General features: G+C 46.7%; 1 protein-coding gene across 1 annotated transcript; it reads left to right on the top strand.

Moving 5' to 3' along the window:
- The first annotated feature begins 4,061 nt into the window (after window positions 1-4,061).
- LOC121157556 (pepsin-3) lies at window positions 4,062-11,181 on the top strand. Its single transcript, XM_040981842.1, has 9 exons — window positions 4,062-4,117; window positions 4,520-4,679; window positions 6,027-6,144; window positions 6,616-6,734; window positions 7,400-7,599; window positions 9,195-9,311; window positions 9,806-9,950; window positions 10,055-10,153; window positions 11,032-11,181. The coding sequence occupies exons 1-9, from the start codon at window positions 4,062-4,064 to the stop codon at window positions 11,179-11,181; spliced, it is 1,164 nt and encodes a 387-aa protein (XP_040837776.1).
- Window positions 11,182-12,562: the final 1,381 nt, after the last annotated feature.

Below are 12,562 nucleotides of genomic sequence, written 5' to 3'. Positions count from 1 at the left end.
TGGATAAGCAGGAACCTTGGCTGGGATGAAACAGGCAACAGTAAGAACTGGAATGGGTTGAAAGCCAGGCAATAGTCCCTGCTAGCACAGGTTGTAGACTAAGTAGCGATGGCTCATGGACCCACCGGTATACAAGAGATCTGGCCTTGGGAGAGGTTCTGATGGAGGAGACTGGCTAGCTCCTCTGGCAGGACACAGACCCTGCTTGTGAGTGCAAGAACCATGATAGGGAGTAGCCCAGACCAGCGCAGGGAAAGGTACCCACCACCATACATTTCCTGACATCATGCTCAAACTATCAAAACCATTAAAACTGCATGAGCAAGACCCTCAGCATGCTCCATGGCGGGAACCGGTGTTGAGTGAGAGGCTGGGTAGAGTTTTGTCCTTTATCTCTTCCCTTATAATGGATACAGAATAAAAAAATAATATTAATGTGGAAACAATGGTCTTACCCACTTTCCTGTAACCCTTGACTCTTTTGGGCCCTTATCAACTATGTAATGATTACCAAAATAAAATAATTTTTTTAAAATATAAATTCCAGGCCCTAACCATATCAAACTAAGTGAATTAAACAGATGCATGAATATTCATGCTCAACTACAACAAGGGGCTCTATTAGAAAGCAGTTGGGTCTTAAAGAACATTTCAATCCACTTTTGAGGAAAAGATATTTACTTAGCTCACGTGTGATATATGAAAATCCAAATGCCAGTGCACAGGACTGTTTTCTGGTGAGATCAGTGAAGCATAAGAGAGATAAATGGAAAATATACACATGACGAAAACACTCAGAGAGTCAGATTCCAGGCTCCAGACTCAAGCCCACAACAACAAGGACATGAGAATGTCCTCCCCTGAGTGTGAACCCAGGACTACAAGGACATCCCAGTAAGCCTCAACACTCTCAACTGCAGCACCCTGGGGACTGACCCTTTAACCCATGCGCCTATAGTAGGACTTGTCACATGCAAACTAACATCCTAATCACAGCAGCACCATGCTAGAGATAGTCTGCCCTGCTCCCTCAACTCTGTCCCTAAGCACATCCAACTTCCTCTGGGTCTCAAATCTTTCAGGTGCAAAGAATTAACTATCCTTCACATTCCAACAGCTGCCTTCAGTGTTAGCCAAACGACCACCAAGGGGTCAAGGCAAGAGACTTCCCTATTCCTCCCATTGCATCTCCTGGAGGCAAAAGATTGTCCAGTGAATTCTAAACAGTCCCACAGCCAGCTATAGGGAAACAAACTCCCTGCTTCTATCGCATTTTTGAACTCCTGGAATAACCTGACCCTGGACAAAAACGTTTGCAATAACTGGGACCTTCGTCTCCATTCCTTTTACTCACATCTTCTCAGACACAAGAGGAATTTTAGAGTCAATATCATTTCAAATCCCTCACACACAGGCACAGTCAATCACACTGGCAGATTTCATCAAGGACCCACCACAGGCTACAGACAGGGGTCCTCAACATGGTGTCCTAAGCCATAGTCTAGGCTGAACATGAGGTTACCACCACAATTAAATCATGTCCCACCAGGGGCTATAGCATGTATTGCACCCTCTGAGGAAATCAGGAAAGTCCCAGGCTCCCAGGGCACATATCCAGGTGAATTCACCTGAAGAGAAGATTGCACTAAAGTCTGTTCTACAACATACTATAGAGGAACATTCCAAAGTCAGACTCAATGTCTTCCCCTAACACAGCTGGAGGAGACGCACAAAACTCATCCCCAGGCAGCATGCCCCATTTTTCAAATAAATTTTTATCTTATGCCAGCCATCATCACTTTCCAAACAGCAGCCTCCAGTAGGACACTACCACCAGGTGCTGCTCTACAACAATGAGTAAAGGATGGTTTTGTTGTCCAGCCAGACGTCATGCCTGCTCCCTCAGCTTTTGGGTAAACGAAACACAATGTCTTCACCTAAAGTCTGTCTGAATGACGCATGTTGCATGGCCTATGCACATTCATGTTCCATTTTCCACTTTCATGCACGTCTCCACCTTCATGGAGAGCCATCACAAACCTGATATTTTGGCATACCTTTGCCCTAATACATAGGCAGACAGCTGTGCAATACAATGCCATGCCATTCAATTCATTCTAGTCTACCTCGTCAGATGCCTTCAGCTACCCCAACTGGGTTCATGCAGCAAACTTCCTTTAGTGGTCTATGTCAGGTCAGTTCCCTTGGATCCCTGGTTCAGTGTTGTTAAAACCATGGCCCTGTGGAAGGCTGACACACCAGAGATAACCATGAGGCCAATCAAAATATCTAATGACTTCAGCCTATGTTCTGACGCTTTCTCTCAACAACCACATGGCCTCTTGAGTCAGGGACATTTCCTAACCTGTGGAGAAAACATCAGCACAGAGCATGTGAGATCTCAGTCTTGGTTTTTTCTACACATCCCTCCCAACACAGATCACAGCTGGTGCATGAGGTGTAGGGAAATTCTGCACACTCCCAACTACCAATTCTGTAGAATCAACACCAACTAAGCAACAGCCCATTTAACCAAATTCAGTTCAAACCATATCTACCCAAGGAGATCACAGCAGCCCAGAAGGAGAACTCATCCCCAGCCTTGGCTCAATATAGAGCCAGAGGTAAGACTAATAGGCTACACATTTGCATTCTCACAGCCCCATGCTTTGGTGTGCTAAATGTACTTAGTGGATCATGAGACTCAGGGAAATACACTTTACAGCACTTTTCAAAAGATGGAAAGAGATGGCAAGATGAGAAGATGCAATGGCAAGGGCTGGAAGGGTTTCAGGCCATCTCCTCCATTGTGCCAACCAGGGAGCCCTCTCCAAGCATATAAACAACTTCCTGTTTATACTCCCAGAAACCAGAGGATCTGCTCTCAAGAAGCCCAGCAGACAGCACCTGTAGGGAGGTTCTAGGAACTTCATCGGGATGACTGCCCTTACATGGCTGAGGTTCCAGCCTTGATTTTTCCAAGGGTCTTCTTCCTGTGGTTGCTGCAGAAGCCCTCTGAGGTAAGGAGGATCTTTCAGTCCACTATGGGAAAATCACAGGGCTCACAAAAGGCATGGGGATGAGTTCTATCAAACTCCAGAGAAGAAAAATTCTAAATCTGTGCCTCATAAAAGGAAGGATGAGCCAGGAACCAAGCTTAGAAAGTAAATGTTGGGCCCAGCTTGTTGGCCTAGTGGCTAAAGTCCTCAGCTTGAACACACAAGGACCCCATATGGTTGCCGGTTCTAATCCTGGAGTTCCCACTTCCCCTTCCAGCTCCATGTTTGTGGCCTGATAAAATAGTTGAGAACAACCAAACAAAGTCTTGTTACCTTGCACCTGCGTGGGAGATCCCGAAGTGCATCTTGCTCCCTGCTTCAGATCAGCGCAGTTCAGCCGTTGCTGTCACTTGTGGTTTTAATCATTGGACAGAAGATCCTTCTGTCTGTCTTGCCTCCCTCCGTATATCTGACTTTGCGATAAAAAACCAATAAATCTTTAAGTAAATAAATAAATATTTCCACACACACACACACACATATACATAGATACCATAATCTCACACATAATGGACGTGATCTGCATAGAAAAGTGTGTTTTCATCCCCAAATCACACACTGACCACATGAACTTTGGTTGAATATTCAGCAATACTGCCCCTTTAAGTAACACATCGGCTCTTAGAATGCCATTAATCCTCCAGCATCATGTCAGTGTTGCACTCTGAGCTCTGGTCATCAATTTTCACATTTGAGTAAATCGGAAAGTTGTACACAGCCCATCTCATTCCATAAGACAAACCCACCACTCAATGGTATCTTGTTTTGGAACAGACTTCCAGCTGTATGATTCTGAATAGGCAATATCTCAGAACATGACTCGGGGCACAGGTCAGCTTATCAGAACATTTTCTGGTAAGTGTGATAGCAGGCGGCCTTTACACACCGATAAGGGTTATTAGAGTCAGCAAGGGGCCGCTATTTAAGTAGCGGCTCTTACCTGTTGCTAGACACCTTCCACTTGTCCTGCTTTCCCCACTGACCTGGGAGTCAGCAAGAACCATGAAGTGGCTGCTGCTGCTCAGTCTGCTGGCACTCTCTGAGTGCATCGTGCACAAGTGAGTCTGGCTTTTGCCAAAGGGAAGAGTGGCTCCAAGGGGGATTTTCCAGCTTCTACTGTCTTGCCCACCCCCATGTAACACCTATTTCCTTCCTCCCATTCTTTCCACCTTTTCCCCATATGGAGTCTTCCTTCATGGTCCTTTTCTCCAATTCATGTCTGTGACCACATTACAGACATGCTTTACAGACCAAGCTATGAGATCTACCAGAGTTTTGGGTCAGCCCCATCGCTAGATGACTCCACACATCCCTCTGTGCATTTTGACTTACTGATGGGAACATCTCTGCAACACCTTCTTTCACTCATGAACAAGTTGTCTTGTCTTTCAATCTCAACTTCAGTCTGGACCAACGATTCCTTCTCTCCTAACCATGCATGTGCCACCATTCTCTCCCAGGGTACCCCTGGTCAAAAAGAAGTCCTTGAGGAAGAACCTGATTGAGAAGGGCTTGCTGAAGGACTACCTGAAGACTCACACTCTCAACCGGGCCTCCAAGTACTTCCCTAAAGATGTCTTTGCCTCTGGTTCTACCGAGAGTCTGGAGAACTACCTGGATGTGAGTGCTTGAGCAGCTTGAAGGGGGAATCACAAGGACTGAGCTAGCAGGAGACATGGTGTTGGGGAATGTGGCTGACAGCCAGAGATAGAAGCTTGGATCTCAGAAGCCCATGGTTGAGAGAACCACAATCACCATTTGCCCTCTCATGTGTTGTGCTTTTATCTGTTTATTATTTCAATGCTTTTTTATTCTGAGTATTCCCTTATGTATTCAGTCAGGAATTATGTTGGATAGACTGAATAAAACCACAGTTCCCAAGAGAAAGAAAGATGATCTTGATTTAGCCTTACCAGTCAGTGAGAACAATGACAGGCTTGAGGCCATTAACTGAGAGTCCTCTGTCTCAGTGAGTGGTTCCTGGAGGAGTTGCAAGGCGACCTGTAGCAATGTAGGAGCAACTGGGATTCCAAAGAGAATGGAGGGAATTCCAGAGAGGATGAGGGCTCATGCTCAACCTGTGGCCAGAAGGAGCCCAGCATAGTTGAGAAAGGAGTAGAGCAGTGTGAGACAAAAATGGAGGGAAGGGTGGTTGTGCTATTGAGCCCGAGGGACCGTGGCTGGGAGGGCAGATAATAGAAAGGCCATGAACTGAAATGAACTGGATCCTAACTGCAATAGATGTCTCTGAGTCACTGGGATCACATGATCAGACTTAACTCTCAGAAGCTTTTTGCCTCTTCTTTGCGGGAACCAATGGCATGTTCAGCCCAGCAATACAACCCTTCTGTTTTCTTGGAGAATAGGACAAGGCTGAGCGCACTAAGCCCCTCTTCCTGTGCTCAAGGGCTAGGCCTCTGAGATCCACCAGACCCATTGCACAAAATGTTCAGGGTCCTGGCCTGCTGAACCTCAAAAATGCATTCACATTCTGTGAGCCTTACTGTTGTGCTACAAACAACAGAGCCACTCAGAGCCACAATCCATAGGTGACTGCAAGTCAGGAACTGCAGGGGTCCTGTTCAGCACATTGTTCAGCACAGGCAGAGCTGGCACCTAGGAGAGCTCAGAAACATAAGCCTATTTAATCACTGAACATTTATTTTTAAAGATCTATTAAGTGACAGTACATGGAGCCAACCAAAGACTAGAGGCTTATGTTCCAGAGAGAACAACAAATTTAGAAAGCATGTGAGATGAATGCAGCTTATAACAGAAGACAAAACAAACTAAGACTTCAAGGAGCAGAAGAGACCAGGGCTGGACTTTGAAGGAGTGTGCTAAGATGGGGAGATGAGATGGAGGGTCTTCTCCGTAAGAAAAACACTAGGATGAGAAGTGGTCACTATGTGAGTTTCGACCTGGAACACTCCTAGTCTTTGAGCTGTGTCATCCTGGTTCCTGCAGACCGAATACTTTGGCACCATCAGCATTGGAACCCCCGCTCAGGACTTCACCGTCATCTTTGACACTGGCTCCTCCAACCTCTGGGTGCCCTCCACCTACTGCTCCAGTGCTGCCTGCAGTGAGTGTCTACCATTCCCCCAACACATTCACTTCAGAAAGCAAGGGGAAATAGGTGCTCCTGTGGAGAGGGGTGATTGGAAGTGGTCATAGGGACTCATGGATGAGAAGCCCTATGGGGTCTAATACAAAGTTCTGCTGAGGGCTCCAGGGGGTCAGCCACACTGGAGCCTAAGCTCAGAAGGAAGCCCAAGCAATATGGATAGCAAGGCTGATACACTCAGTGCTTGCTTGGGGCCCTTGGAAGGACTGGAGTCAGCAATCAACCTCAAACAGTGGAACAATACTGACTGCCAAGGAGAAGGGATTAGAACCTGTGGGTCTCTTGGCATTCAAAGGTCATCTTACAGGTCATCCTAGGCAAAGCTCAACTTTCTCTTCCATAGTCTCAACCAACACAAGAAATCCATTCCAGAAACGCATGAGTCTTGTTGCCATTTGAGGTTCCTGATGACACTCCTTGCCTTTGCAGGTGTGCATAACCAGTTCAATCCTGATGACTCCTCCACCTTCGAGGCCACTAGCGAGACAATCTCCATCACCTATGGCACTGGCAGCATGACTGGCATCCTGGGATACGACACTGTGAATGTGAGCACCTGGGGGCTCTGCCTCCTTACACTGCCAGCCATGGAGCCTCCAGGGACTTGGTGACCACACTCAATGGCCCCCAAAGAGAAGTAGTGTCTTGGAGACCATCCAGGCAACAAGATGGCTGGCACAGGGAGTTATGTGGCAGAGCTGTCACATACACTCATCAACTGAGCCTAATATGCATAGGGATGGTTCCTGGAGGGCTCAGCCAATCAAAGTGCTAAATTTCAAAGAGAAAGTACAGAAAAGAGACACAATTCTCAATTGTCTTGTAGTATCTCCTCCCCCCCTCCCTCCTGTTCCAGTCACATGAGCCATACACACTCCTGAGCCTATGGCAGCTCTCCTTGGCCCAAACGTGCAGTAGGGTGACCAACCAAAACCCAAGTGCACCTTGACTAGGCATTCTATGTCAGCCTCTCACAACGAGTTGCAGCCTGTGGCCTCTGAGACATCAGTCACCAAGATCCTATCCAGTAGAAGGCCACAAGCATTCCAGGAGACAGGCCCTCTCCAGGTCTTACACTCTGTTGCCCTGGAATGGGAGTTCTCTAAGAAATTTAGCCTCATAGTTCTGGGTTCAGGGCTGGAGTCCACTAGTACTCCCAGGAACATGTGCTCATGGAGGACATTATCTCTGTCACCCTTTCCTCCTTACACAGGTTGGAGGCATCGAAGATACCAACCAGATCTTTGGCCTGAGCGAGTCTGAGCCCGGCTCCTTCCTCTACTATGCTCCCTTTGATGGCATCCTGGGTCTGGCCTACCCCAGCATTTCTGCCTCCGATGCCACACCCGTCTTTGACAACATGTGGAATGAGGGCCTGGTGTCCCAGGACCTCTTCTCCGTCTACCTGAGCTCGTAAGTCAGCTAGCCCTGGGTCTTCTCCCACATGGACCATTGCCACCTAGCCAAGCAAAGATTATCTAGGCCCAGAAGGGCAGCAGATGAGTTGCAAAGATTGAGCAATTTAAAGTCACCTTGAAGCCCACAACAGCACAAATGGGCAGTAATACTGCCCCATGAACCTCATGCTTGTTCCTTCTCTCTGCCTCCCTACAAACAATCTTCATGCACTGCTATATAACATCATTAGCCATTTGCTCCCTGGGCCCAGTTGCTTCATCTTTACATCAGAAATGTCTACTTAAGTGAACCCTCCTAAAGCAGGCTCAACACTAACAACAAACACAGTGAAATAACAAGATTGGAACACAGGTCGGGCCTTTCAAATGCTTCTGGAATGTGAAAGGAGAAACACATTTAGAGACTAGGTGTTCAGTTCATGGGTTAGGTCACAGTGTGGGATGCCTGCTTCCCATACCTAGTCCCTGCCTGCTTCCTACTCCTCTCTATTGGATTCATCTCCATCAGACTACAACACTACGAAGGAGCAAGGAAGCGGTGAAGTAACCTCACCAACTAGGAACATCCAGACTAAGTTCTGTGACCCTTGCCGCAGCGTGAGCCACCCAGTCGATGGAAGATTCATGAATGCCTTAATCTGTCATTCACATTATGCAAAAATTAAATGTTAGCTTACATTCATGCAGATATTTTAAATGCACAGGTAATTTGTCTAATACTATGTATGTTCCATGAACATTCTAGAAATTGATTGTATGCACAGACTCCAAAATAGGCGTCAATATGATTTCCTTCAATTGTATTATTTCTACGGCATTTTTGGAAGCACTCTCATACATCTTGAACAACTACATTGCAAAAGCCAGTAACAAAGAACCCCTCTATGGGGGCTTTTATCAAGGTGGCTCTTGCCTAGTCAATCTTCAGGAGACTCTGAAACATAACATGCTTTCATGAGAGAACTTAAGTATCGCCTGTGAGCCACTATATTAACACACCTAGAACAAAGTACTAGATATTGGCACAACAGACAGTCTGGGACAGATATTTGCCTGCTGTTCAAACTATTCCAAATACCAAACCTCTATGGTAGATTCTTGACCCTGTCCCAGTGGATCACGATAGTGACTTCTGACCCCCATCTGATCACAATAATCAACATGATCTCCAGACACAGCCAACAGAAGCTCTGGCTGAGGAAGAGCATCTCCACCATCAACTACTTAGGGACGTACCAGCCCAATTCCACATTTCTTGTGGTCCCAAACAACACTACAGTCACCATTAGGATACAAAGGATACACTTGGGAACACATATTTGTAGGCCACACCCTGCTACAACTACACAACTGTATGAACCTGAGCTAGTGGCTTTACTGCTCTGAGACAGCAGTGGAAAGTCAAAAGCCTATGCACCAATTTGTGTGGATGTGCTGTCACAGGAGAGGCACCCATGGGAGTCACACATTCAATGCAGTCCTAGCTCTCAAATGCAGCTCGTCAATGGGATCCTGGGCTGTACACAGCAGTTATGCAAAGCATGAATGAAAGAATGCCTGTCTCTCTCCCCGCCCCTACACTTCCCACAGCGATGACGAGAGTGGCAGCGTGGTCATGTTTGGTGGCATCGATTCTTCTTACTACACCGGAAGCCTGAACTGGGTGCCTGTTTCCTATGAGGGCTATTGGCAGATCACCGTGGACAGGTGAGACCATGCTGCTGCAGGACACCCTGCTGGGAACCCTTATGACTGCTTGATGCACTTGTACTTGGTCGGCTACCCTGATCTGCCTGGAGCAGCCTGCACAGGATAAATCTGCAAACTAGACAAGCCAGCAAAATCCCAAGAAACTGAGCTCATGGGAAGAAAAGCACAGAGAAGGATTTCCAGGAGCTGAGATCCTTACTAAGAACAGGACAGCCAGTTCCAAATGGCTCAAGAAGCATGGTCAGATTACAGCGTACTAGCGGTGGCATAGCAATCCTACCTGTCTATACCTCTCACGATAATGGCAGTCTGGAAGGGATCAGAGCATGCCTCAGTAGGAAGATGGCTACTGGCAGTCTAGGATTAGAAATCACTCAGAACAAGACTTCTTTGCCAATGTCGAAGCCTGACATCCCAGATGTTCTGCCCCATAAGCGGCTTAGGGGTAAACCCGGGGACTCATCGGAACCAACCTTGCATCTCACCCTCAGCATCACCATGGATGGAGAGACCATTGCTTGTGCAGATGGCTGCCAGGCCATCGTGGACACCGGCACCTCTCTGTTGGCTGGACCCACCAGTGCCATTTCCAACATCCAGAGCTACATTGGAGCTTCTGAGAACTCAGATGGAGAGGCAAGTCCAACCACAACGGCTCTCTTCTAGCCACAGGTATGGGGAGGAACATGCACAAGCAATGAACCACTCACACTCTAAACTCTCTTATTCACACCTTCCAGATGGTTGTCAGCTGCTCATACATGTACTCCCTGCCCAACATTGTCTTCACCATCAATGGAGTCCAGTACCCTGTACCTGCCAGTGCCTACATTCTGGAGGTAAGGGAAAACTCTGACAATCGTATGACATGCCGATATACACCGTGGTCACACATCGACCTTGTATAGAAAGCACACTTCTCTTCGCTTTAGCCAGGCATTCAACTCACACCTCTCCTGCACAGCTTACAGAGGAAAAGAGTTTCTTCAGAAGCAATGTGTGAATGAGAACTGCCCTTAAGGGAAAAGTGAGGCATCACATGCTGGCACAAAAAGAGGTCATGGTCCTTTCAGACTCAGTCGTCTGAACCCTGAGTCTCAGTGTCACACACATCACTTCTCACCAGGGTGCACACTTTCTCAGCTTCTAGTCCTAGGCTAACACTAGAGGCTCAGCTCATCCCACTTTTTGTATTGTTAAGGGGTCATGGTGAGTCTGGCCATACCTTTAGTCCAATGACCCACGGCAAACACCTTGCTTCTTACTGAAAAGCCATGTACAAAATTAGTTACTCACCGTGCTGACCTTGCTCAGTGCAGGCCTAGTCATCTTCTCAAAGGCGTTTAGCCTGTATCCAAGGCCAAGCCCCATTGTCCAGAGAAGGAAAGCACCCCATGTCCACCTACTGTGCCAATGGTCATGGTGAGATTAATGAGAAGGGCTGCATTTTGGAGGATTCCAAATCTCTCTCCCAAAACCTCACATGTCCTGAGACATGGTGCTCAAAGTACAGTTGCACTAGCTTCCAATAATAGCATATACTGCCCAGAAACTGTGTGCAGCTGCTGAGTTGCAGGCTGACCCAGACCAGCTAGTGCCACAGCACTGAGAAAGGAAAATCTTTGCATGCTACTTGCAGTCAGAATAAGGAACCTGTAATGGTTATCATTGAGTGCACTAACCCTCACTCTGGTCTCCATGCCCTTCTCTTCTCCAGGAGGATGGTGCCTGCATGAGTGGCTTTGAGGGCATGGACCTCGACACCTCCACTGGTGAGCTCTGGATCCTGGGTGATGTCTTCATCCGCCAGTACTTCACCGTCTTTGACCGTGCCAACAACCAGCTTGGCTTCGCTGCCGTGGCTTAAGCCTGAAGCTTTGGAAATGATTCCTGAAATATTTGCATCCCCTTAGATGGAGTGACCCTTCCTGGTTGTTGTCCCTTGCAATAGAAGTAGATACCTTGCAATAGAAGTAGATACCTTGCCCTCTTCCCAATCGTGCCCATGACATAGAATAAAAACAGCTGATGAAAATGTGTGTGTCTGCATTTCCTCAATGGTACATCTCCTGCTACTGCTGCTGTCTGAACACCAGGGAAACAGGAAGAAACACACACACCTGCTCACACTGCATCCAAAATACTGACATTTCCTAAACGGGCACAAATGATTGCAGAAGGAGTCAGAGGGACAGACAGAGCACTGAAGCCTGAGTGGGAAACAGACATCATCAGGTACATTCAAGCACTGAACTGATGCTAGGTGGAAAGCAATTGGAGACACACTGCAAATTCTGTCAGCAGGCTCAACACCACACAATCATATTCCAAATGAAAACTGTATGGCATAGGAATTATATCTCACAAAAACACTTCTCTTTGCACACACACACACACACACACACACATGCACACCCTGCAGACCTGTGAATAACTGAGATTCTATTTCAATTAATATATTCTTCCTAAAGGAAGCTCTTATTAGGAAGACACATGTTTCAAACCACCTAAGAAATACATGACAGCAATAATTAGCTAAGTCCTCTACATTATGCCTTAGGTGTCCTACATGAAGGCAGAGGGAAAAAAAACAAAACAAAAATCAAACAACATAATTTTGAGTGAATGATCAAAAATTAGAAGGTGAGAAATGGGGTTTATTCCAGGTTTCCCACACAAAACTAACTAATTAAGCTTCTATTTTCGTCTCTGCACAATTGGTTTTCAAAAGGTGGCCTAATAAGGAAAAGGCTATTGCTTTTTTTAATCTTTTATTTCTTCTTATTATTATCTCATCATTTTATGATACAATTCCATAGACCCCAAGAATTTCCCTTATCCCCTTCCCAATTCCCCCCTCCACCCTGTTCCCCTATATCATTACTATTGTATAGTTATTCAGACACAGTCATATTTCCATTACTGTGGGCATGGACAAGGGCACAGAATCCAGCATCCTCTTGTCATATAGTAACAAGTATCATTGGGAGTCCAGCTTTAGTTTGTAAGTAGAGATGCACACTACATTGTATCCTCACATATGCATATGATAGTCTCCATTTCACATTAACTGCACATCCCCTTAAATGAAAACCACAATAAAAATTCAGCAACGGGGGCCTGGCGCGGTGGCGCAGTGGTTAGGGTCCTCACCTTGCATGCCCAGGATCCCATATGGGCGCCGGTTCTATCCCGGCAGCCCCGCTTCCCTTCCAGCTCCCTGCCTGTGGCCCGGGAAAGCAGTTGAG

Source organism: Ochotona curzoniae, unplaced genomic scaffold, assembly GCF_017591425.1.
Source record: "Ochotona curzoniae isolate NIBS_2020 unplaced genomic scaffold, NIBS_Ocur_1.0 contig_3526, whole genome shotgun sequence".
Lineage (NCBI taxonomy): Eukaryota > Metazoa > Chordata > Mammalia > Lagomorpha > Ochotonidae > Ochotona > Ochotona curzoniae.
Note: the sequence above shows the minus strand (reverse complement) of the source record. Positions and strands in the feature narration are given on the sequence as shown.